Genomic DNA, 25,007 nt, shown 5'->3' with positions numbered 1-25,007 from the left:
CCTGGCCAACCCTCGGGCCTCCAGGGGCCACAATGACTTTATCGGGCCGAGCCTCCAGGTGCCACACTGACTCTCTCAGGCCGTTTCCTGAGCTGAGAAATGAGAAAGTGTACCCGCCCTACAGACCACCCAGGAGAGCTAGAGAAGTGTCCTGCTCGCCTTTGGCATACAGAAGGTGTTCAGGAACTGCGACTATTACATTAAGCACTTGCTGAGTAATGGGCCCTAGGAAATTGCTCTACATGTTTTCTTATTTATTCTCAACAAAACACCTTAGGTGTTATCGCTTTATGACTTGAAGCAACTGAGACTCAGATAAAGGCTTTAGGTTCGGTGCCAGTAGCTCAGTGGTTACGGCCTCAGCCACATACACCAGGGCTGGCAGGTTCGAACCCGACCTGGCCCTGCTAAACAGCAGGAACCAAAAAGTCGCCGGGCATTGTGGCAGGCACCTGTAGTCCCAGCTACCTGGGAGGCTGAGGCAAGAGAATCGCTTAAGCACAAGAGTTTGAGGTTGCTGAGACGCCATGGCACTCTACCAAGGGTGACACAGTCCCCACCGCCCCCCCAAAAATGGCTTTAGCCAAGATCAAGGCTGTTAAAAGCAGGAGCAACTAGAGCTGGAAGTCGTTGAACATACAGGGGTGGGAAATGAAACACAATCACCTTCGCATTTAGGCTAGGAAAGGAAATAGCCTTGTGGGGAGGAAGACCCAGTCTTAACCTGAATTCCACCTTGGTCTGACCTTTGGTCTCTACCATACCCCAGCCCTGCTATCTTCACCCCTCCTTTCTGTGCTCATGTTCCCTGACTTGGCCACCTCCACCCTGTATCCATTCTCCCCACCCTGAAGAAGAAACTGCCAACCAAAATCAAAAATAGTGTTATTAATTCTGGTGTCTCTGAAGCACGAAAAAAAAAAAAAAAGAAAAAAAAAAAAAAAAAAAGACCACCCTTCCCACACTTAAGGTCCCAGTCCAGGCCAAAGGGGCCAACCCTGCAGACCCAGGGGCTGAGTTGTTCCTGGCCACAGGCTCAAAGTGGGACCAGCCCATGGTTCGGATATTAGGGCCAGGCTGGGAGGCTGACTGCCTCGGTTTGGGAAGCCCAGATCCTGGCTGGACTAGGGAAGAGAGAGACCAGGGGTCAAGGTCAGAGGTCTGCGCCATTTAGTTCTGGTACTCTGGCTGAAGCAGCCAAAGGTCAAGGTTCAGACACGAGAGCCAAAGCCACTCAGTTCTGTGGTCCAGCATAGGCAGCCAGAGGCAGCACAGGGAATCCAAATTGCTGAAGTCCTGGGATGAGGTCCAGCAGGTGCCAGGCTAGTCAGTACTGGTGCTCTAGCAACGGCTGGGCTGCTGGGCTCTCACGCTCCTCAGCAGGGGCAGGCCAGTCGCCCGCAGCCCCAGTAGGTGTGCCACTTTCAGGGGCACTGCTGTCCAAGCAAGGAATGTCCTGGGCTGCTCTAGGAGGTGAGGCATCAGTGCTGATGTCTGGGCTGAGGCTGAAGCTGAGGCTGAGACTGAGGTCTAGAGGCGCCTGGGAAAGAAAGAGAAGTTGGTGAGCAAGCAAACCTGAGCCTCCAGCAATGTGACCTTCCCACAGACCCCTTACCTGAGATTTAGGGGTGCCTCCTTTAGGGCTCCCTGAGGCTGGCTCCCCATCGAATCCTCCCAGCCCTTTCCGACCCCCAAGGCTCCACTTCCCACTGGGACCCTCAGAACAGAGGAGACCAGGGCCAGGGGGCCGTGAGGGCCGGGCACCCTCGGTGGAGGCAGGTGAGGCAGGGGGTGGCCCAGGCAGCCGAGGGGGTGGCCACTGCAGCAGAGCAGGGGGCCGCCCATCACCAGAGCTGCTCAGGGAGGGCCGCGGCCCCCAGCCAGGGCCTAGTGGGAGGGGTTGGTCGCCACTGCCTGTGGGAGACAGATAAGAGCAGAGACCTCAGCTGGGCTGTTCTCTTCGCCCACGGGTTCAGCCCAGCCCCGCCTGCTCACCTGCTGTGTTCTCAGGTGTGGGGTGTGCCAAGGGGGCGTTATTGCTGAGGGAGGTCAGGCCACCTCCCCCACCACAGTCTGAGTCATCCACGTTCCCACCACTATTGCAGCCAGCACCACAGCCCTTATGAAGCCTGGGGGTAGGGAAGTAAAGAAGGATCACAGGGGAAACATGGCTAAGGCCACAGGCCTCATGAGCACAAGCCCCAGGCCCAGGACAAATCATCTAACAGCTCTGTGCCCCATGATCCTCACCTCTTAAGAGGTTTTGCTGGCTACTTCCCAAGGCTTTTTGAGGGAGACACTGTCAACTGTATTTAAAGGTTAAAAGCTACTGTCACCTCTGAGGATGAGATACTGAAAGAATCAGGTCAGCTCTGGGACAGGGTCATCTCTCAGGCTCTAGCACTCCCTCACTCTGGGGCCGAGGAGGGTGTTGCTTCACCTCACTGCAACTCAGCTTCCTTTTCCACACCCCATACCTCATCCCTTCTGCAGGCCTCACGGTTGGTGCTGAGGGCTCACCTCTCCCAACTGCGTAGGAGCCAGCGGGCAATGGCACCCAGGCTGATGGGGCCACCCCACAGTGCCCGCAGCTGGGGGTGACTGCCAGCCAGTGAGGTGGTGAGGGGAGACACGTAGATGGGGTAGCCCAGTGGCTGGTCACAGGAGGAATTGATCATGTTGCGAAGTGCCTGCTTAGCATTCTGGATGCTGCCGCGCTCAGGGTTGCGGTTGCGCAGGAACACCAGCTCCTGCTGCTGTCCAGCCCACAGGCCGCGCACACATTCACGGTTCACCTGCGGGCAGCCACATGCTAGAGTCAGAGGGCTAGCCCAAAGAAGAAGGGCTGGGCTGGAGTGGGAAGGGCCATCCCCACCTTGATGACTCGGAAGCTGAGGTGGCGCCGGTTGAGCATGATGATCTTATACTCATCGGAGGCGTCATCCATGACATGGCGCAGTGCCAGCAGGGAGGGCGTGTTGCTGAGGATGGCACTGCGCCACGCTGGGTCACCCTCATGCGAGATGACCAGCCGCTCCTCATTGGCTGCAATGGCATCATACAGGGCTGTTGGCTCCTCATATTCATCTGGGGATGTAAAGTGGTCCTGGCAGGAAAGACAGGAGGACCGGGGTCAGTGGACCCTGCCCTAGGGAACGCTTCATTCCCCACATACCCATGCTGTCTAGACAACCCCTTCCTAACCTGGTGAAGTTTGAGGGCCATGCGAACCCCAGGCGCCACGACACGGTGAAGCAGGTCCATGTCAGCAAAAACCCACTCGTCCCGTGGGGAAGTGATGCGAAAGTCCCCCTTGAACAGGGCATGCAATCCATAGAGGAAGGGCTCCAGACTGAGCAGGGAGGAAGAATAAGGAGGTGAACAAGAAGGGTGGGGAGGAGCCAGGGATCTAAGACTTCAGAGCAATCTGAACCAAGACTCTTCCTCATGCTGTGCCTCAGTTTCCCCATCTTGACAAACAAGCCTTATCTCCTTGTGTCCCTCACAGAGTGGCAAAGAGCAGGCTAAGTAATGGCTTGTCCATGTGAGAAGAGCTACACCAACAGGAAGGACCAATGAGTTTCCAGGAAGAAACAGAGCTCTTCATGGAGAGGTTGGGAGTGGAAAGCAGTAGGCCCAGCTGGACGTGTGGGCACTCACCTGGCAGACATGCTGTGTGAAGCTGTCCCCAGGGCCCGGCGGCCCAGCACACACAGGCCAAAACACAGCGTGACCAACGGCGAATTCCAATCCTGGTCCACAGGCTGCGGCACAAGGACCCCCGTCCCCAGAGCCCACTTAGACTTGGGACAGGGAACTTGGGATGGGGGCTGAAGCCCAGGGTGAGGGAGGCTCAGGGTGAGAGGAACCTAAATGCAGAGTGAAGTGGATATGTCCAGGTCCCCAGACCCCCAGGCAGGCAGCCTGCAGGTGGTAGCGCCTGACCTGGCTGCGCCGGGAGGCACAGTACTGGATCCACTCGAGGTGCACTGCACAGAAGGAGGGCAGTGAGAGACCAGAGAGGCGAAGGTCATAGTCCTCATCCACACTCAGTGAGAAGGTAGGGTCTGAGTCAGCATAGCCAGGGGCCCGCACGGGTCTCAGGGCAGCTGCAATGCCCTCGTGGCTCAACCACGCCTCCAGCTTTGGTGAGCGGCTCACATAGTAGATGATGCTCTGGGAGAGGAGTGGCAGGTGTAAGGGTGAGGCCTGGCCCTGCCCCAGCCCTGGCCATGGGAGAAAGGATCATCAGGGTAAAGAGGCTTCTCTTCTAGACTGAGCCAGTATGCTTTCTAGGACACTCACCTCCTAGAGTCCACCTCAGCCCTTGAAGCCAGTAGGTAAGCTGGATCCCCTCCCCTATGCCGAGGACAGGAGCAAGAAAACCAACAGGAAGAGCTCCCACTTCCAGAGTGACCTGGAAGGTCCTGTGCTGTGGCAAGTGCTGGCAGGCAACATCTGCTTGCCTCCTTCCATTCCCCTAGAATATTCCCCATTTGTAAGAAAAACAGGCTTAAACAGATGTCAGTCAGCCTTGCCTGATGTCACATAGCAGGACAGACTGAACTGGAACTTGAACCTGGACTTTCAACATGACATTGTAGGTTCAGACCTGAATACTCAGGCTGAAGTAGAAAGCTGTCTGCCCTGCGTCATGGGTTCCTTTAGGCAGCTGAAGTATGACAGCCAAATGGCCTCTCCTCAGAAAAAAGCCAGAGGCACATCTGTGCCCTAAGTTGAGGGCTCCTGGTCCCCTTGTTAAGACGCCCTGTGGTTTCTAAGTAGAGATTTGGGCAAATAAGAAGAGCTTTGGAAAGTAGGTAGGTGGCACAGTCAGGATGGATAAGTAGCATGAGGCTGGCGGCCGGCAGCAATGAGGTTATAAGGATTCCATATGCTACGCTGAGATGGAGCTAATGGAGCTGGCCCTGGGCCTGGGTAAGGCATGGGGAAGTCCAGGGCTAGGGACAGAGATGCAGCTGGCCATGAACTAGGTACCCAGGCAGTAGGGGTATCCAGCAGGATGGCTGTGGTGAGCCATGAGGAGGCCAAGAGCCTGGGCAAGACCAGCCAAGGGCCTCAAACAGCTGCTGGGGAAGGGGGTGTTTAACCTGAAGTTAGTGGTTACATGTGAGGTCCATCAGTCCTCAGCACGGAGGTTTGCCTGGCCTCAGCCTGAGGGGCAGGTGGGTGGGCAGTCTGGGGTGGGCTAGGCCAACCCCTTACACCAAGAGGAAGGGAAACTAGGCCCTCATGTGCTAAGTGGGAGCAGGGCAGCCATGAGGCAGCTTGGGGTTCCAGGCAGACTCTCTCCATAGACCTTTTTGCCCAGAATGCATCTCTACTGTCTGGGAACCTGCAGAACCCCCAAGACTCATAAAAACTAAGCTTTGGAGGGGCAGAAGAGCGAACTGGCCTGGCACATAGTAAGTGCTTGGTTAACTTTCACCACTGCCATTGTGTTCTGAGACACAACCCTCAGACTGCTTCTCAACAGAAAAACAACACAAGTAGCAGCTACCATCTGAGCATTCACTGACTCAGGCTTGGCCCAAGGTGCTTCTGGGGAGCATTTGCTGGACCCCACTCAGCCCCAGAGCTGTGGTGCCTTCCCTGCGCTACATGCGTATCGCTGAAAGAGGTGGGGGACCTGTTTCATCAGCTGCAAAAGGTGCCAATTACAATGGCACTGACTCTTCCAAGGGCTAAAAGGATATAACATGATACGAAACACGTATGACCTTGGCCCCTTGAGTGCTGATGCGTGGCTAAGACGTGGGGGCCAGCGTCTCTGTGGCCATAGGGGTTGGAGTCTCTCACTCACCACACAAGAAAAGTGAGGTGCAGCAGGCACTGAGAGAGAGCTAAGGGGCTTTGCCTGGTCTGGCTAAGTGTGGGGGCTGGCAAGGACATATGGCTCCAGCTGGGACACTGCCCCAGGTCTGCTGGCTACCTGGTGCACCCCTACACACCTGCCTCACCTACCTGCAGCCACCCTGTTGTCCTTCCAAACTTCACCCCACACTCGTCTTTTTTTTTTTTTTTTTGGCCGGGGCTGGGTTTGAACCTGCCACCTCTGGCATATGGGACCCGTGCTCTACTCCTTGAGCCACAGGCGCCGCCTACCCCACACTCGTCTTTAACAAAGCCTTCCCCAGGCCCTCAGGTGCCTCTACTGGCCCTGATTCTGCTTAGCCTCTGAAGCAGCCTTAGCTGTGGCAAGTCGGCTTCTCCTGCAATAAACCTAGAAGCGCTGGGGCTTTCTCAGCCCACCACCCCAGCCTGGTGGGCACCTGGTACAGTGATCAGAAGACCACACACAGCTTCAAGTGCAGTCAAAGGCCACACACAGCTTCAAGTGCAGTTGTGAGAGACAGCAGGACTACAAGGCAAGGGCACCTCTCTTGAGATGGATCAGGAAGGCAAATAGGACTATGACCCCTGGGTGACCTAGAACTGGTAATGCCCCTCTCTGGACCATGGCCTTTTTCATGGTGAAAGTGGGGTGGGGGGCTCACAAACTCTTCTCTAGGAGTAGCTGGGAGGATGGGAGGAATGGCACAAGTTTCAGCTTCTCTGATGTGTAGCATGAACAGATGTCCATTTGGAGGCAAAAAGACAAGTAGGGGTATGTAGGACCTGAGAGAATTACAAGCAGCAAGCTCACCTGGGCCTCAACAGGTCACCCCTCCAGGCCCTACACGGGGCTCTAGGGCAGATCCTAAGAAGGCATGTGGGGGCCTGGGCTGTGACCACCAACCCACCCTACTCCCACAATGCCTTATTCAGGGTGCTACAAAGCCTCATCATTCCTGCCATCTTACAGAACTGCAATAAACCCACTTCTCAAGGAGATAAACTGAGGCACAACAAGTAAACTAACATTCTGGGTTGCCCAGAATTCCCAGCCCAAGGTGTCTTCTGTGCCCTGCACTGTGCCTCACCAACCTCACAATCCCCCAATAGGTCTTTTTTTCTTTTAAATAGAGATGGGAGTCTTATGTTCCTTGAACTCCTGGGCTCAAACAATCCTTGCTGCTCAGCCTCTTGGGTAGCAGGGATGATAGGCAGGCATCACTACACCTGGCTCCAAAAGGTCTTAAGACCCTCAGGCCTGGTCTGAAACCCCCAGGCTGAGGCAGGAAAGCCCAGGGGCTCAGTTGGCAGGCCTTGGTTCAAAGTTTGGCACTGTCACTTTCTCTTGATTCTGGAACCTCAGACAAGTCCCTTCTGGGAGCCAACTTCCATACCTGTGAGACAGCAGGGTCTCTCCTAGAAAGTATGGTATCCAGCTCAGAAGAGTGTCTCTGCCATGCACAGAGCCCACTCCACTGTAACCACCATTGCTTGGCAGCCACATTAATGTGACCATTGTTGGCTCCATCATCGCTGGGTGTTGGGTGAGATGGGGGCTGATGGTTTCAAAAGCTGGCCCTGGCCCTGGAACCAGTAACTCTGTGAGGGAATCTGTGCATGTGCTGCCCACCTGCCCCATACTCCCTGCCCAAGGTGGGCCTTTCCCACCCTGAGTATTCAATCACCAATGCCATGGGGGTCCCTGGGGCCCCTGCAGCCTGCTGTCCAGCACCTTGGAGAACATTTAAACTGTAAGCCATCTACTTCCCTTGGGCAAAACCCGCTCCCAACAATCCAGAAGTTGGTACTCAGGAAAATTCTGGTGCTGCATGCCCACCCTGCCCACTGTACCTTGACGTAGTAGGTGATGAGGATCTTGCGGAGGTCGAAGACCTGCAGCATGGAGGCAGCGTTGTTGTCACTAATGCTGTAGCCCTCCAACACATACTTGCTAGCCGTCACCTCCCAGGCCAACCAGCGCTGCCCGAAAGCGGCATTGAAGGACAGAACCCGTGGCAGGTGGCCAGGCTCACAGCAACAACAACCCTCATCCTCCTCCACACCCTCAGTGATAGCCTCCACCTCACGCTGCTGGCAGTATGTGCCTGTGGGGGTGGGGATGGGGGTGGGATCCAGTTAGGGGTCACAAAGATAATCCCTACCTGCCCCATCCCCAGTGAGTGCCCAACATGTCATCTGCAGCCTGCTACCATTCACCCCCAATGGGACGCTAGGGGAATACACATTACTAAATGAATGGATTAACAAACGAGCACCTTTCTCCTCCTAACTCCCAGCATCCTGGGAAGGGCAGGGGGACAGGGGTATAGCTCCTCATTTATAGAGGCAAAGACTGAAACTCAGACAGGGGCAGTGACTTGCTCAAAGTCACAATGCTCACAAGCCTCTGAACCCATGGGGACTATTCTGAAGCTAGTATCCAACACATCTTCCTAAGAGTAAGGGCTAGCTCACTCACCAAGGGTTGTGTATGGCACCCAATGGAGGCCAAGCCTGAGACCCCAGAGCAGGCCAAGAGAGATCTAGGTCCAAGCTTTCACCACAGAGACGTGGCATCAGTATGGACCCAAAAGCAGGGCAGAGACAAGGCTTGGCCCAAAGAGACCCTGCCAACTCACTAGAGTGGAAAACATAGGCCCAGGGAGGAAAAGCCTTGCCCAAGGACACCAGCCTACCAAGGTGGAGCAGAACTGGAACCCAGCACCCACACAGGACCAAATACAGTGCCCTGCACTAGGCACAAGTGGCACCTGCCCACCCAAGCTTGGCCCTGCAGCTCACCCCGGAACTCAAGGCCACGCAGCTGAAAGGTGACGAGGCCATTGCCAACCTCGATGAGGTGCACCAGAGCGTTGAGGTAGTCAGAGGCTAGGACGAAGCAGTCACCAGGGCCATAGTTGCCCCAGCGGCCCAGCACCAGGTCCCCACACAGTGTGTGCTGCAGCGAGCGTGTCAAGTGCTCATAGAAAATGGAGTTGAGGTTGTTGTCATCGGCACCTGGAACCCAGAACAAACAAAGTAACTAGTAAGCAAGGCTCTCTTCCCAGGGAGGATCTTCCCCAAAGCCCCCTAGATTTCCTGGTACACACCCGGATTCCGGTCCAGCTGTGTGACCAGGCGGGTGTTGGAATGATCCACACGCTTAGTGCTGTTCAGAGAAAGAACAATACAGTGGGCCAAGGGTCAGCTGGCAATTCAAATCACAACGTGTACCTACCCATGATAGCCCATTACACAGACGAGGGGAGGCTAGGACTTAGCTACATGGCGGGACTCACCCAGAATCACATAGCCAGGTATCAGGGAAGCTGGGCTTCACTTCCAGACCCAACTGGCCCCATGTTGTGAGCCCAAGGCCTTGGCCTGGTACAGGCTCTACCCTCATTTTATCTGCTACATCAAGTGTCCCCTCCAGGCCCCAGCACTCACACACTTGCTGGTGCTGTCCAGCCTGGGCTCCACGACTACCCCATCTCCCATGAGACTCACTTGTAGTCACGTTCCCAGAACTTGAGAGGCCTTGCGTAGGACATGATGAAGACAGCACTGCCGAGCAGGGGGTTGAGAGGTGTGGAGAAGAGCCCTGAGAGCAGGGCCTGGACAAACAGCATGGCTGAGTCTGGGCCAGAGTCAAGGAGGCGGCAGGTTTGAGGGACCTCCCAGCCTCCCTCACCACTCTTGCTGCCCAGGCCAAAGCCCTCCCTGCATACCCCAACCCAGATGATGGACAGCAGGCTGGATACGTGGCACAGCAAAGGGCTGGGCAAAGGCATGGAAAGCCGAGCCCCAGGTGATCTGCCAGGGTGCAATGTAGGTCAGCACAAAACGAAGCTTGTACAGCAGGTCCCACAGCTGGCAGGTAGGTGAGAGGAGAAGATAAAAGATGCGCAAAGGTCACTCACAGAAGACCCAGAGACCAGGCCTCATTCAGAGCCTCGGACCACCCCACTGGCTGCCCATATGAGATCAAGACAAAATCACTACCAGCCCTAGTCTCTCCGGATTTGGATTAAGGCACCTAATACCATTAGCAACCCCTGACAGAGCTCTAATGACAGGGACATTAACCATTTAATTTACACAACAATCCTGGGGCCTTTCCAATTCAATTGCTGTCTCATTTCACAGATAGAAATACTGAGATTTGGAAAAGATAAAGAAGGTAAATGACTTGACAAGTCATGCCACTAAGCCACTGGTGATGCTGGACCTAGACTATGGGACTGAAAGTCAAAGGACAGTCATAAGCCCTGCCCTCAGAGGGGGACAAGTCTAGTAGTCTACCCTCCTGGGCTCAGCCAGAAAATAAGAACAGAATGCCCACATGTGAGAAAAAGGCTCAGGCTTTTTTTTTTCTAAGGTTCAGGCCTTCTTGGGGTCCCAGGCATCACCCCAAGTCTCTAGTACAGTGCAGGAGAGTGGTCCTTTATTCAAAGTGTCCGCCCTCCAACCCTCAGAAATGCCACAGCCTAGCACAGCATCTATAAACAACCAGATCCGAAACTCTGCTCTGCACTGGCCTTCAGGGCGATGGCTAACAGTGGGCAGAGCTTGAAGGTTGGCATCCAGAGGACAAGGCCACATCCTAACCATTTCTGAGGATGGTAGTCATAGGGTCAGACATATTTGGGGTCAAATCCTGGCTGACCACTAGTCCTCTGAAGACCCGAGGCCTCAGTTTCCTCTGTACAAAAAGGGTGCAAGTAACCCCTTCTGCAAGGAGCTGCTGTGAAGGCCCACAGTCCGGCTGATACAGAGCAGTGGGCCACAGGCCTCTGGGACAGTCTCCTCCCACCTAGGCAGAAGAACTCTCCTCCCGTTCAACCACTTGATGTCTGGACCACAGCCAAGAGCTCACCTTGCTACAGAGCAGGGACATGAGGAAGTAGTCGAGCAAAAAGCCCTGGGAGAGGCGTGGGTAGTCAAAATGGAAGAGCAGGACGGTGAAGGCCAAAGTCAAGTACTGCTGGGGTGGGCAGCAGAAGGCGGAGCGCAGAAGCTTCAGTCCAGCCACAGTCATCAGAAGTGCCCGGCAGCTGGGGGTGAGAGGCAGGGGTCAGGTGTGCCCCATCCCTTGCCTACACTGGCCTGAGATCAGCCCCAGGCCTCATACCACATCAAAGAAAAAAACCATTTGGATGGAAAGCATCAGGAGCTAGGGTCCCACTTCAGCTTGCTGAGCAAATCTATGTGTGAATCATTCCCGCTATGCACCTCAGTTTTTCCATGTATCAAATAGGAATATAGGTGGTGGGAAAATAGGGGTAGGGGTGGTCTCACTAGAGGCAGAACTTGTCTGGGTGGCTGACGACAGTATGGGCATCTACTGTGAGGGCGTTGAGCACCACAGCAGGGTAGATAAAGTACTTCTCAACACACTGCAGGCCGGCATACAGCTTCTCAAACCACATCACCTGGGCAGCACCTACAACAAGAAGGCAGACCGTCAGCCAGCACCTGGCCTCCACACTTACCCCTTCCCCAAGGCCCCAAAGATTAGCCACATGGCTGCACAGAGAAAATCTGGGAGGGCAGGCAAGTGTTGTCCCAGCTCCCAGGATATTTGGGAGGAGGAGCTGATCTCTGGAGGCTCAAGTGAGTCCCATCAGTACCAACAGGGCAAGGGCTCCACAAGCCACTGAACAAGTCCATGGCATACCGTAGGGTAAGTCCTTTGTCCTGTTTTGCTGTCTGTGAAAACAAGCCTGACAAGGAAATCTCAAAAGCCCACCAGAAGGCCAGGCGAGGTGGTTCATGGCTATAATCCTACCACTCTGGGAGGCCAAGGCAGTTGGACTGCTTGAGTTCAAGACCAGCCTAACTTTTATTTTTTTTGAGACAGAGTCTTGCTTTGTCACCCTTGGTGGAGTATTGTGATGTCACAGCTCACGGCAACCTCAAACTCCTGGGCTTAAGCGATTCTCTTACCTCAGCCTCCCAAGTAGCTGGGACTATAGGCACCTGCCACAACGCCTGGCTATTTTTAAAGATGAGGTCTTGCTCTGGCTCAGGCTGGTTTCGAACCTGTGAGCTCAGGCAATCTACCCGCCTCGGCCTCCCAAGTGCCGGGATTACAGGCATGAGCCACCAAGCCAGGCTAATTTTTTTTTTTTTTTTTTTGAGACAAAGTCTCACTTTGTTGTCCTTGGTAGAGTGCTGTTGCATCATAGCTCACAGCAACCTCAAACTCCTGAGCTCAAACGATTCTCTTGTCTTGGCCTCCCGAGTGCTGGGACTACAGGCACCCACCACAACGTCTGGCTATCAAGATCAGCCTAAACAATACTGAGACCTTGTCTCTACTAAAAACAGAAAAACTAGTCAGGTCTAATGGAGGGCATCTATAGTCCCAGCTACTCAAGAGGCTGAGGCAAGAGGAGAGCTCTTGAGCCCAGGCATTTGAAGTTGCTGTGAGCTATGATGATACCAGTCTCACCAGGACAACAGAGTGAAGACTATCTCAAAGAAAAAAAAAAAAGCCTACCAAAAGCAGGCAAGGGCCATTTTAAACAGGTTGGCCCAAATGCATGGTTCTTCTGAAGGGGTGCTCTTCGTGCCTCAGACTGATTGCAGTCACATGGAGATGCTGGCCCAAGTCTTACGGTCGTCTATGGTTTAAAAAAAAAATCACGGCTCGGAACCCATAGCTTACTGAGTAGGGTGCTGGCCACATGCACCGAGGCTGGCGGGTTCGAGCCTTGCCCGGGCCTACTATAAACAACAATGACCAACTGCAACAGAAAAAAAATAGCTGGGCATTGTAGTGGGCGCTGTAGTCCCAGCTACTCAGGAGGCTGAGGCAAGAGAATCTCTTAAACCCAAGAGTTTGACATTGCTGTGAGCTGTGACACCAGAGCTCTATACTGAGAGCGACAGTGAGACTGTTTCAAAAATAAATAAATAAATACTAAAACTAAAAAAAATCAAAATCACTAATCAAGTTTTTGTTTCTTTTTTTTGAGACAGAGACAGAGTCTCATTTTATCACGGATGGTAGAGTGCAGTGGCATCAGAGCTCACAGCAACCTCAAACTCTTGGGTTCAAGCAATTCTCTTGACTCAGCCTCCCGAGTAGCTGGGACTACAGGCACCCACCACGACACCTGGCTATTTTTGTTTTAGAGATGGGGTCTCACTCTTGGTCAGAATGGTCTCGAACCCATGAACTCATATAATCCACCTGCCTCGGCTTCCCAGAGTGCTAGGATTACAGGCATGAACCACTGCACCTGGCAAAATGTTTAAATACAGGTTCAAGGAATTTTAAAAACTATTAGCCTAGTGAAAACATGCACCAGGCAGATCTAGTCTACTGGTGACCAGCTTGTAATTCTGGACAAGAGACCCCTTCAGGGCCCTGAGATTCTACTTCTTCCATCTCTTCAGAGATAGCTAGGAGGGCAGAGAAGGGTGATCCTGGCAGGGTAAGAACACACCGGGGGCCAAGCTGGGGAGGAGAGTGACAGAGAGCACAGCAGGTGACACAGGCAGATGGCCAGACCAGGACCAGCACACAGATGGCAGTGTGGGCACAGGCATGCCCCCTGCTGGTCCTCCTGAGCCAAGATGACCATGGCTCCCATCAGTTGGCCAGACTACAGCCTAAACCACTACCCAGGCCAGGCAATGGGGAAGGACAGAGGGCTGCCACCAGCAGTGGGTAACTCACCTCGCACTTCATACTGGCTGTACTCTAGTGGCTTCAGCACAGGCTGTGACAAGCAGAACCAGGGCAGCTGTTTGCGGAGTTGTGGCAGCAAGTAATGCGTGAAGAAGCCCACAGCCCCAGCCAGTGCGTACAACACAAAGCCCAAAACCGACTGCAAAAGGAAGAGGCCAGAGGTCAGCCGAGGGGAGCAGGCCAAGGGGGCCACAGGGGGCTGCCCAGGGCCTCAGGTCCAGCAGGTTCTTCCCAACACTAGGGGGAGGAAGGGGACAGACCGTGTCACACAAACCTTTAGTGCGATGAAGACAGTGCTGGCGCTGATGGCAAAGGTGAGCACAGCGATCACCACACACATCACCAGATCTGAATGCAGAATCTCACGCTGCAGGGCCGGGAGAAACCAGCTGGCTGCCCAATGCCCTGGGGTGGCCACACAACCTCCCAGTACCCCCAGACCTGCCAGCTCCTCCACGCTAGAACCCCATACTCCTGCACCCTCACCACCGACTGGCGCATCTTCTCTGGCAGGGGGTCTGGGGGATCAGCTCGGGCTGTCTCTAAGCTCCGCTCCTCTAGCTCAGGGAAGAGCTTGCTCCGCATCAGAGACCTGCAGTGGCGGGGATGAGGAAGGGTCAGAAGCGGGACTGGGGAAGTCAGCCCTCTCTCCCACAGGCGCTGGGGTCTAGAAGAGACTGGAGTCACTGGGTCACAGGCTCATGCACAGACCCACAGATCCCCAAACCCCTGCCATGCAGACACACACACACACAGGAGCACACACACTAGTGTGCATGGACAGGCACATGCAGGCACCCACCAGAGCACAGTGGGGTCACTGCTCTGCCGGCTCAGGTGGTAAGACAGTGCCACCAGGAGGCCACAGAAGACTGAGAAGAGAACAGGGACGTGCTGCTCTGGCCAAGGAGTCTGGGGAGAAAACCCATGCCAGTCAGGGGAAGTGAGGGTAAGCACAGGGGCTGGGGGAGCCGCCCCATGTGAGAAGCCACTGCTGAGCCCGATTCACAGCCCCATCCCAACAACTCCCATGGGCCTCAATATTCCCCCGCCCCGCCCCATAGGCCACCCTTACCTTGATGGCCCCAAGGCAGAAACCATAGAGCAGGGCAGCAGCCAGCAGGCTGCGGCAGAGGCTGAAGACTGCGGTGAGTGGGCTGGTGGCGGCTGTGTGGTGGGGAAGAGAAGGCAGAGCCCAACTCTCATCAGCTGGTACCCAACTCAGCCCCTACTCTGTGCCACTCAACTCCCAGAGGCTAGACTCCTTGAGACAGCACCCCTGGTCCACTGTTCTCTGCTCCCTCCATCTCTAAGAGACTTTCAAAGCTTCTAGCATTCTTAGGTTTAAACTACCAGCCAGAGCAGGGATAGGGTAGGATGGGGTGGGGAGGGGTGGGATGGGGTGGGGAGGGGTGGGATGGGGTGAAGCAGGGGTGGGGGCTGGGGGGGATAGGAAGTACAGGCAGAGAAGGGAGAAAATCCTTGAGTCTGTGGTATAGACGTAAAGGAGGGTCAGCAAGGGCTGGAGCCACAGACCTGATCTGAGGGCTCCATGGAGGGCCCTACCTAAGCCTCTGTGGGCATCATACCTGTGCCCCCGAAGCCGTGCATATCTATCTGTTCTAGCAGGTACATGAGACAGGTATTGACCTGGGGCAGGAGGCCCAGGAGGAAGACGAAGGGGAAGCATAAGGTGAACACTGGCAAAGAGAGAAAAAAGCAGCTCTGGTCAGCCTGCTGGCCTTCCCTCAGCCCACCCTCCGGGGCTCACTCCCCTGGGCCACCTCAGCCTCACCAGTGGCCACGTCTCGGGCACAGAAGAAGAAGGAGGCGGAGAAGAGTGTGAGGCCATAGAGGGAGACAGGTGGGAAGGGCTGAGCTGAGCCCAGGGCATCCAGCAGCCAGATGAGCAGACAGCAGATGCAGAAGTAGACAGGCCGGCTGTATGCAATCACCCAATTGTGGCCCTGGGGAGTCAGCTTGTGAGAAGCCAGCCTTTCTGGCTGACGCCCCTCAGGCATGTGCAACATTTGTGCATGCACACGCTTGCATGCTCCAGGCCTGGCCCTGGATCCAAGCTGGAGAGGCTTTCAGAACGGGGGTGGTAAGGGAGTCCCGACCTCCTCCCCACTTAATCTCAGTCCCTCTCAGGGCCTCCTGCTAAAAGGTGCTGCTTCATGGGTACTCACATGCATGGGAGATGCCGCATCAGGCTGGACACTCTGGAAAAGACAGGGCTATGTTGGTAATAAGAGCTGATGTCCAGGGGAAGGACAAAGGCCCCAGGACCTCTTCAGCCCCATCAAGGGGCAATTAAGAGTGAATGGAGCAGGACCCTGTCCTGAGCCTCAGGTTTCTCACTTGTCAAGTGGCTACCTAGGGGACCTTAAGCATCTCTAGCTCATAGCCCTGAAAACCGGAGCAGTGGGAAGGGGGACATCTGGGAGTGTTGGGTGGGGAAAGGAAACACAGGGACAGGCCTGACCTTCAGCAGGGAATACTGGCAGGAGGCGATGACCATGCAGAACTGGAAGACCCAGATGTCGGTGAAGAAGCCCTTGAGCAGCAGTAGGTAGCCCAGAAAGGCAACAAGGCTGCTCAGTCCGACGCCGAAGACATTCTCCACCACCCCTCTTGTCCTGCACAGACAGCTGAGTCAGGGCGCACCCCTGCTCCACCTTCTAGTGGGGGAGTGGGGGAGATAGGATCTTGCACTAGAGGCCCACCTCCAGGATGCTGCCCAGGCCATCCCTTATCCTCTAAAGATCAAAACCTATGACCCTGCATGGATGAGCCAGGCTGCTCCTGCTCCAGAAGACCATTCTATTGTTACCCTTCTTCCCAATCCTTGCCCCCTCTGGACATTGAGAGCTCAAGGTGCCACTGCTCTTGAGACTTGCTCATCTCTAGTCAGACTGACAGGCAACTGTGCATGTGGCTATATTGTGCACATTACCCTGGGCATGCCAGGTCACGTACACAGACACTGAAGCCAGGCCAGACCCAATTCTCCTAAGATCATGGTCCCCAACTGCCCACGGCCCAGATTGGCACTGGACGTAGCCTGTTAGGAACTGGGCCAAAGAACAGGAGGTAAGCAAGCAAGTCAACAAAGCTTCATCTGTATTTATAGCCTCTCCCCATTGCTTCCATCACCACTTGAACTCCGCTTCCTATTGGAGCACAAACCCTACTGCAAACTGCATGCAAGGGTTCTGGGTTGCAGTCTCCTCATGAGAATCTAATGCCTGATAAGCTCTGAGCAGAGCTAAGGTGGTGCTGCTAGCACTAGGGAGAAGCTACAAATACAGATTATCAATAGCAGAGAAGTTTGACTGCACAGAGACCAAAATAAATCAATTATTTAGAGACTCATATCAAAACCATTCCTCTCCCGTCTGTGGAAAAATTGTCTTCCATTAAACTTGTCCCTGATATCAAAAAGGTTGGGGACTGCTGCCCTATGACCCACAATGAAATCATCCACCTTTTCAATCTGAGTTCTAAGTGGGCCTCAGTTTCCCCTCTGAAAAGTGAGAAAGATAAGGTAAATGCTTGGTAAGGTTTTTTTTTTTTTTTGTAGAGACAGAGTCTCACTGTACCGCCCTCGGGTAGAGTGCCGTGGCGTCACACAGCTCACAGCAACCTCTAACTCTTGGACTTACGCGATTCTCTTGCCTCAGCCTCCCGAGCAGCTGGGACTACAGGCACCCGCCACAACGCCCGGCTATTTTTTGGTTGCAGTTTGGCCGGGGCTGGGTTTGAACCCGCCACCCTCGGCATATGGGGCCGGCGCCCTACTCACTGAGCCACAGGCGCCGCCCAGGTTTTTTTTTTTTTTTTAATATTTTTTGTAGAGACAGAGTCTCACTGTACTGCCCTCGGGTAGAAGGCCATGACGTCACACGGCTCACAGCAACCTCTAACTCTTGGGCTTAAGCGATTCTCTTGCCTCAGCCTCCCAAGCAGCTGGGACTACAGGCGCCTGCCACAACGCCCCGCTATTTTTTGTTGCTGTTGTTGTTGCAGTTTGGCAGGGGCTGGGTTTGAACACGCCACCCTCGGCATATGGGGCCAGCGGGTTGGTAAGGTTTTAAGGTTACAGCACTTAATTTGTAAATCAAATCTAACACAGAAGCCAATAGAATTAACGAAGTAAACAGGTGTAGTTCTTTTTCTTTTTTTTTTTTTTTTTTTGAGATAGTCTCACTCAGTCACCGTGGGGTTAAGTGCCATGGCATCATAGCTCACAGCAACCTCAAACTCTTGGGCTCAAGCAATTCTCTTGTCTCAGCCTCCTGAGTAGCTGGGACTACAGGTTCCCACCACAACACCTGGCTATTTTTTTTTTTTCTTTTGTAGAGACGGAGTCTCACTGTACTGCCCTCAGGTCTCACTGTACCACCCTCAGGTAGAGTGCCATGACGTCACACGGCTCACAGCAACCTCTAACACTTGGGCTTATGCGATTCTCTTGCCTCAGCCTCCCAAGCAGCTGGGACTACAGGCGCCCGCCACAATGCCCGGCTATTTTTTTGTTGCAGTTTTGGCCGGGGCTGGGTTTGAACCCGCCACCCTCGGCATATGGGGCCGGTGCCCTACTCACTGAGCCACAGGTGCCGCCCAACACCTGGCTATTTTTTAGAGACAGGGTCTCACACTTGCTCAGGAACCTGTGAGCTCAGGCAATCCATCCACTTCAGCCTCCCAGAGTGCTAGGATTACAGGCATGAGCCACTGCGCCCAGCCCAACAGGTATAGTTCTTTTGAACAAGGCTTTGGGAGAAATGAGATTACCACAGCATCCTTGTGGCCACCCCTTTGCATGCCAGAGGAACCTGAACAAACACTGCTGCAGACTCCAGCCATCAAGATGCCCCAGCTTCCCAACCCTGCCATTAGGTTCTTTGCTGCCATGACTTCTTCCACAGGTTCTAGAAGGCCAATATCCGGGGACCTTCCTGAGACTGGGGACCACAGCAGGTGGGTACTCACCGGTCCAGCAGGGCCAGCAGGGCGAGCCGCTCATAGCGCACAGAGGTCCAGCGGCCAGGGAGAAGCCAGTACTTGTAACTATGCTGGGCCCGGGGCTGTGCCTCCTCCATCAGTGTCTGCTCCTGGGATTCGTGCAGGGAGTCCTGGTCCAGCAGGTCAAACTGCAGTCCCCACAGCCGCGGCCATCAGCCCCACCGCCCTCTGCATGGTCCATCACCACCCCCCACCAGCATGCTGGCCTGGTCAACCATTTCCTCCAGTACTGAAAGGCCCCACCACCTAGCAGCCTCTTCCCTGCCCTTAGTCTTCAACACAAAGAGCTGCTCCTCTTTCCACATTCCCCAAACATGGCTTGATGGCTGGCAGGGGCTACATTCATTTGCTCTTGCATATATTTTTGCAACTCAAGCAGAATCTCCGTGTTCCAAGGACGCTGTGCAAATGCTATGCTCCTCCCATATAGCTGCCACGGTCACTCTGATCACCACACCCAAGAGCACACAAAGCACCTGGCCCTAAAGACGGCCCTGGGTGCCAATGCCAGTACATAAGGCCCTGGGCAAACTACTTAATCTCACTGGGCTTCTTGCATTCTTCACTCAATAAAACACTTATGGGGCACAGCTATGGGCCTTGCCCTGTGCTGGGCTGTGAAAATACAACAGAGAGCTGAAGTTACACAGCCCCGACCTCTGGAGATAGCTTCAGCTATAGAGTGAGGACCCTGCTTCTCTCACATGATGGTTACAAAGAATAAATGAATCAAGAAAGGGCCATGTGGGGACTTCTAGGAGCTGCTCACAATTTATCTGTGGTCTCAGACATCAAACATGTGGGTATCCTTTTGCAATTACTCCTCTTATTTATTTTTTGAGACAGAGTCTCACTTTGTCACTCTTGTAGAGTACCACGGCATCACAGCTTACAGCAACCTCAAATTCTTGGGCACAAGTGATTGTCTTGCCTCAGCCTTCCAAGTAGCTGGGATTACTGGCATCTGCCACAACACCCGGCTATTTTTAGAGATGGGGGTCTCGCTTTTGCTTAAGCTAGTCTCAAACTCCTGAGCTCAAGCTATCCACCCACCTCAGCCTCTTTGGCATTAATTCCTTAGAGTCAAAGACTGTGTTTTAACTGTTCTTAGTACTTCTTATATCACTAAGTTGATCACGTAAGTTACTGTCCCAATTAGGATATTCTCAGAAGTATAATGGGAAATATGCCAGGATTAGAAGATAGCGCAGATAGCACATTTGTAAGATAAGCAAATACACAACTTCGTGAGCCATTCAGATCCAAGAACTCTGCTGGGTATCAGAATTCAGGGTACACACAACAGAGCCCCGGGAGCCATCACTCAGCACAGCTTGTCCTTCCCAGGGTGCCTAGGCAAGCCCCCTATGCAGGCCAGGCTCAGTCATCTGCCTATCTCAAATCCCCCTACAGCACAGCCCTTCCCACTCCTCACCTCTGGGATTTCCAGGGGCACCCGGCGCACCTGCATGCCCTGCAGAACCACAGGCCTCGGCTGCAGCAGGTTCAGGCCACCTGTCGCCTCAGGGACATCAGCTGAGTGGAAGCTGGAGGAATGTGAGTGGCGGTCCCTACAGGAATGCCAGCCATGAGGGTCAGGGCCATGATTGTCTCCTGGGACTGGGCGGGGTTGAGGCCAAGGCCAGGAAGGTGGGGCTCACCAGGCTCCGTTGGCTGCCTGATCTCCCTGCTGCCCTATGGGGTTCTCGTAGCCACCTCCAGCCATGCCAAAGGTATAGGAACGCCGCACACCTGAGGTGGGGTGTGACATGTAAGGGAACATGGCAGGGATAGAAGAACCAAGGCCCAACCCACATGAGTACCAGGGCCATCGAATGAGGTGGAGCCCTGTGCTGTGTCCCAGGAAGACAGCCCAGACCCTGGGCACTAGGCCCTGGATGGGAAAGGGCCTGCTGGTCAAGAGCTGGGGCACTGCAGCCAACCCACCCAGGTTTGAATCTCCTGTCACCACTTGGTCAGCCTGTGACTTCAGACTGTGCCTGTTTCCTCAATAGCAGAGGGAGATGACAGAGACACCCACTCAGACACTAAGTCTGACATCAAGCAAAATGCCAAAGGGCCAAGGGAGCAGTAAGAGCCACTGCTGGGATGGGACAGACCATCAGTGGGAAGGGAAAAGGTGGTGCTGGGCCCCAGGCTTGAGGAAGGACTCACCACTCTCATCATAGAAATAATGCACAGCACCATCAGAAGTGTCATCAAAAGTGCAAGCTTCGTGCACATTAGTGCCCGCCCTGGTGAGCAGCAGCGAAGAGGCGAAGTGCAGGGCAGAGGGCAGTGTCAGTGCCCGCGAGTGGGAGGCAGCCCGGCCCCGCTGAGCCTCCTGCAGGCTGCTGGAGAAGGTTAAGTCCCAGGTCAAAACAACTGAGAAGGAATTGGCCCCTGTGCCACTCAGCACACCCGCAGGTGCTCACCTGGGCGGTGAGCCCATGACAGAGGCTGGAGGAGTGGGGTTGCTGCCTGCATTGTGGCGCCTCCGAATGGCCTGGGTCCGCCTCACACTGCTTGAACGGTCCCGTCTGCTGGTCTCTTCAGCTGCTGCCCAAAGAAAGGCCCGGAGCATAAGTGACAGAGGCCTAAACATGACCAGGGGTAGGGGTAGGGGTGGTGTTCCAACAGGTAACTAACAGTAAGGCCCAGTCCAACCAGGCTCTGGCTCTAGGGTCCAGCCAGGTCACCTAGTCATTCATATCTTGGTTTCCTCATTTGGAAATAAGGACAACACTGATCTGCCTGATCAGTAGGGAGGAGAAGGAACAGAGATGATGAGAATCCTCAGGGAATAGAGGCTCAGGTGCTAACCACGGGCCCTGGTTGTCCAAGCAGTTTGGTAGACATTATCACCCAATCACTGTGTCCACATCCACCTGCTGCCTAAGACGGAGGCTGAACTGACTTCAACTAGATCCACTCCGGCCTGCCTTTGCCCAAACCCAAGCCCCCAGCTCACCACCCCTGCCCCATGCCCCTGAAGCCAGCACTCACCTCCCCCTACAGCACCTTCCTCCTGCAGCTCCCCCCGCCAGCCGGGCTGGTTGGCAGCAGGTCCCCTATGGGCCTCAGCAGGCAGCAGCACTGCAGCCTCACCGGCAGCCAGCTCTATCCCCACCTGGGCCTCTAGCTCAGCCTTGGAGCCAGCCAGGGGGGCCCTCAGGACATCACCTCCTGCCCCATCCATGCTGAGCACACGGGCATGTGTTTTAGCGCTGGCAGTACTGGGTGTCCGCTGGGTCCCATAGGGTCGCTTGGGGGGCACACCAGTCCCCTCCTCAGCCCCATGGGGGGCCCGCCGTTTCCGGGGCCCCCCTGCTGCACCCCGGGAGCTCTCAGGGGAGTAGCAAGAAGTAGAAGAGGAGCTGTCAGTACTATAGCGGCGTTGAGATCGTAGACTAGAGGCTGGGCTCAATTCACTGCCTTCACTGGTGTCTTCATCCTCAAAGAAGCCCCCACCCTCAAGCAGGGGCCGTCCAGGGGTACGGCCAGGTGGAGAGTGTCTTTGCATGGGTGGTCGCCGTTTGCTAGGCCGCAAAAGGGCCAAGTCCTTGGGTCGCACAACAAGGAGAGGTTCAGCTGGGCCCGGTGGTGTCCCTGCTCCAATGACTGTATCAAAGGAACGCAGTGTATCATCTGAGGGGACCCCAGCATCTGGTGAGGCAGGCAGCTCAGCCTCAGAGGGTGGGTCTGTGTCACTGCCCTCAGGGGCTTGCCCCCCAGGGGGGCTGTCCAAGTGGGTTGAGTTAGTCTTCTCACTTTTAAAGCTGCTCAATGTCTCCCTGTCAGTGCCGCTAAAGCAGGAATCTGAAGAACCAGTCTTCTGGGGCATAGGCTCACCTGAGCCCCGTCGGTCCAGAGGCTGGTAGCCACCTGTTCCCCGGCATTGTTCCCGTCGACTACTGGTCCTCACCAGGGCCCGGTCAGGCCGGGTCAGGGTTAGGAAGCTCTTGCTCAGCTCTTGACTGAGGCTCCCCTTTAGTAAAGGGCTCATGGGTGTGTCAGTCACACTGCTCCCGCTCCAGGGAGCTCCATCTCCAGCCAGGGGAGAACGCTCTGAAGAGTCTGTGCTGGGGAGAGAGGGATCTGGGGCTGCCCCCGGGGGCGTCTGGGGAAGGTCTCCAACTGTCAGAAGAAAGCAAAAGAGAATGAGAGAACTTCTGCAAAAGAAACTGGTGGCTAACAGAGTCTTATGACAGGGTAGTACACTGAGGAGAGCCTATCGAGAAGTACAAAAGGAGCTCCAAGATGGAACAAAAGTTGAGGTGATTCAAAGACAAAACTGCTAGCCTTCTCCCTATGCCCTGCCACATCATGCCCACTTACTCAGTTTCTCCTGTGAGCTGAGCTTCAGCATCTCTCGATCGGCTGAGGTCACAATCACATTGTTGCTGCCCTGCTCTCGTACCAGCTCCTTGATGTCTGCAAAAGTAGCCCTAGGGGTGTCAGCAGGATCCTGGTACAGCTGCCTCCCAGTCCCCGCTCCACACCACTATGCTCCAACACTGAATAGCAGCCACCTACCTCTGAGAGGCCCAGAGTCCTCCATCCGGGGCAGCAACTCCTGAGCAGACAAAGAGGGATGAAGGAGCAATCAGGGCAAAGAACAGGCTCAGGATGTGCGCATGATGGGGACTGGCTCACAGGAGAGCAAAGGAGAAGCTGAGGAACATGCCCACTCACCGAGACCTGGTTGAAGCCAAACACGGAATGCTGGGAACTACAGCGCACTGGGGGTGTGGAACTCACTTTCCGAAACACTGTCATCTCCACTCCAGGGTCCCTGGTGTGGAAGAAGCAGCAGCTTTGACTTTACCTCCCCTCTTTATAGTCTGCTTCCCCCCATCTTCGTCACTCCTTTTTCAAAAGTCCCTTTACAATTCCAGAACTGACATAAGACCAGTGCTCACAATCACTGAGAAAGCCGGTGTTCCCTGAGCTCCTACTCTACCCTTCAAGGCTTGGGCTCAGGTATCAAGAACTCTCAATCCTCAATACAGCCCCTGCCCGACCTACCTGGGTGGATTGTTGTCCCCCTGGGCAGGCTCTTCCTCCAGATCTCCCATGGTAGAGTTGCGCTTCTCTACAATCTCGCCCTGGTCGAACATGGCATGTAACCGATAGTTCACAGTTTTGATGGCAGCAAAAATGACAGCCACCACAAAGCAGTACACACCAGCCACCACCAAGCTGGGGGGCAGGACCTGGAGGTAAAATCAAGTCAGGTTCCTTCTGGCAAAACCCTTCCCCCACAGGGTATACCTACCACTAATGTCATGGCTAGAATTCACCAATTCACAAGGAAACTTCAATACAACCACCACAAAGACCCTGACAGATATTTGTGTCTTTCATTTAACTACGGAAAAAAACTAAATGTGGGCCTCAACGTCACTCAAACCCCCAAAGGAAGACTTTGGCCTCTCTTCCACACAGACCCAAACTCTGCAGCAATTTCTCTCTCCACACCTCTGTGCCCAAGGCACAGCCCGGAATCTCTCAGCCAGGCTGCCCGCCCTCCATGACATCCTGCCCTCCCTTTCCCGGCAGGAGTTACAGGTGGCGGTGACGGCATCTCACCATGTACAGCAAGAAGGGGAAGATGAGCAGGAAGATCCAGACATAGAGGTGGAAGCAGTTGGAGAAAGTACTCTGGTGCGGGTCGAAGAACCAACCGCCAGTGAGCGAGGCCCACACCCCCTGGCGCAGGATCTGCAACACCTGCGACCCCATGGCCCCGCCGCTGCTGCGCGCGCCCCCCTCCCGGGACCCTCATGGGGGCGGCCTTCGGCCCATGCCCCGTCTGGCGCCCGAGGGCCCCGGGGCCTAGCCTTAAGCTCACGCCATGGCCTCCCCCAGCGGGGGAGGGAGGGGATCCGCCAGGCTAGGGTGCGGGCAGGGGGCGGGGCCGGCTGGGGCAGTCAGCAGTGCGAGGCCCGGGCGCGGGGGGGGGGCCGCATCAGGGGCGGGGTCCGGGCCCCCACCCCTGGCCCAGAACTACACCGCGAGGCTGAGCCGGCAGGCAGGCGCGGGGCACGGGCCGGACACTCTTCGGTGGCATCCAGAGGTGGGCGTGGGGTGTGCTCCCGGAGTGCTGGACGACGGCTCCCTTGGCTCCGGACCGGGGAGACCTCCCGGGACCCTGAGGTCCACTTCCGGGGTCACAGGTCAGTCGCTTAGGGCTCAGCGCTAGCCGGGCTTCTACCGGTGCCGGCCCGAGGAGGAGGCCGGAAGGAGCCCCCATCCACCAGCCTGCAGTGGCGCATGCGTCCGACGGACCCGATTGGGACCCGGAAAAGGAAAACCCGACGGCGTGAATGCGCAAGCGCAGGATGAGACACTGCTGTGTCCTTTGAGCGTGCGCAGAATCCAGGGCTAAAGAAGGTCTAAAAAAAGTAGAAGCGTCTGA

General features: G+C 55.2%; 1 protein-coding gene across 6 annotated transcripts; it reads right to left on the bottom strand.

The window, feature by feature from the left end:
- Positions 1 to 248: 248 nt before the first annotated feature.
- Positions 249 to 24,867, bottom strand: PCNX3 (pecanex 3). Of its 6 annotated transcripts, none has more exons than XM_053561714.1 (35): positions 24,179 to 24,867; positions 23,615 to 23,802; positions 23,282 to 23,381; positions 23,123 to 23,162; positions 22,925 to 23,020; positions 21,593 to 22,723; positions 21,022 to 21,145; positions 20,762 to 20,940; positions 20,248 to 20,338; positions 20,022 to 20,157; positions 18,554 to 18,675; positions 16,044 to 16,197; positions 15,748 to 15,780; positions 15,354 to 15,525; positions 15,148 to 15,258; positions 14,634 to 14,725; positions 14,361 to 14,470; positions 14,045 to 14,150; positions 13,833 to 13,925; positions 13,547 to 13,697; positions 11,158 to 11,302; positions 10,736 to 10,913; positions 9,621 to 9,729; positions 9,367 to 9,496; positions 8,967 to 9,025; positions 8,659 to 8,874; positions 7,708 to 7,961; positions 3,946 to 4,176; positions 3,661 to 3,764; positions 3,205 to 3,352; positions 2,876 to 3,106; positions 2,521 to 2,795; positions 1,996 to 2,129; positions 1,616 to 1,914; positions 249 to 1,540 (listed from the first exon to the last, which is right to left on the bottom strand). In XM_053561714.1, the coding sequence occupies exons 1-35, from the start codon at positions 24,329 to 24,331 to the stop codon at positions 1,328 to 1,330; spliced, it is 6,108 nt and encodes a 2,035-aa protein (XP_053417689.1). In that variant the 5' UTR covers positions 24,332 to 24,867; the 3' UTR covers positions 249 to 1,327. The 6 variants fall into 6 exon arrangements, with proteins under 6 accessions (XP_053417689.1, XP_053417688.1, XP_053417690.1 ...); XM_053561713.1 differs by having other exon boundaries at positions 18,554 to 18,714; positions 20,052 to 20,157; positions 24,179 to 24,862; XM_053561715.1 differs by having other exon boundaries at positions 20,052 to 20,157; positions 24,179 to 24,862.
- Between the last annotated feature and the right edge of the window lie 140 nt (positions 24,868 to 25,007).

The sequence above is a fragment of the Nycticebus coucang genome, chromosome 14, assembly GCF_027406575.1.
Source record: "Nycticebus coucang isolate mNycCou1 chromosome 14, mNycCou1.pri, whole genome shotgun sequence".
In the NCBI taxonomy this organism is placed as follows: domain Eukaryota; kingdom Metazoa; phylum Chordata; class Mammalia; order Primates; family Lorisidae; genus Nycticebus; species Nycticebus coucang.
This window is presented reverse-complemented; position numbering and strand designations above follow the sequence as displayed.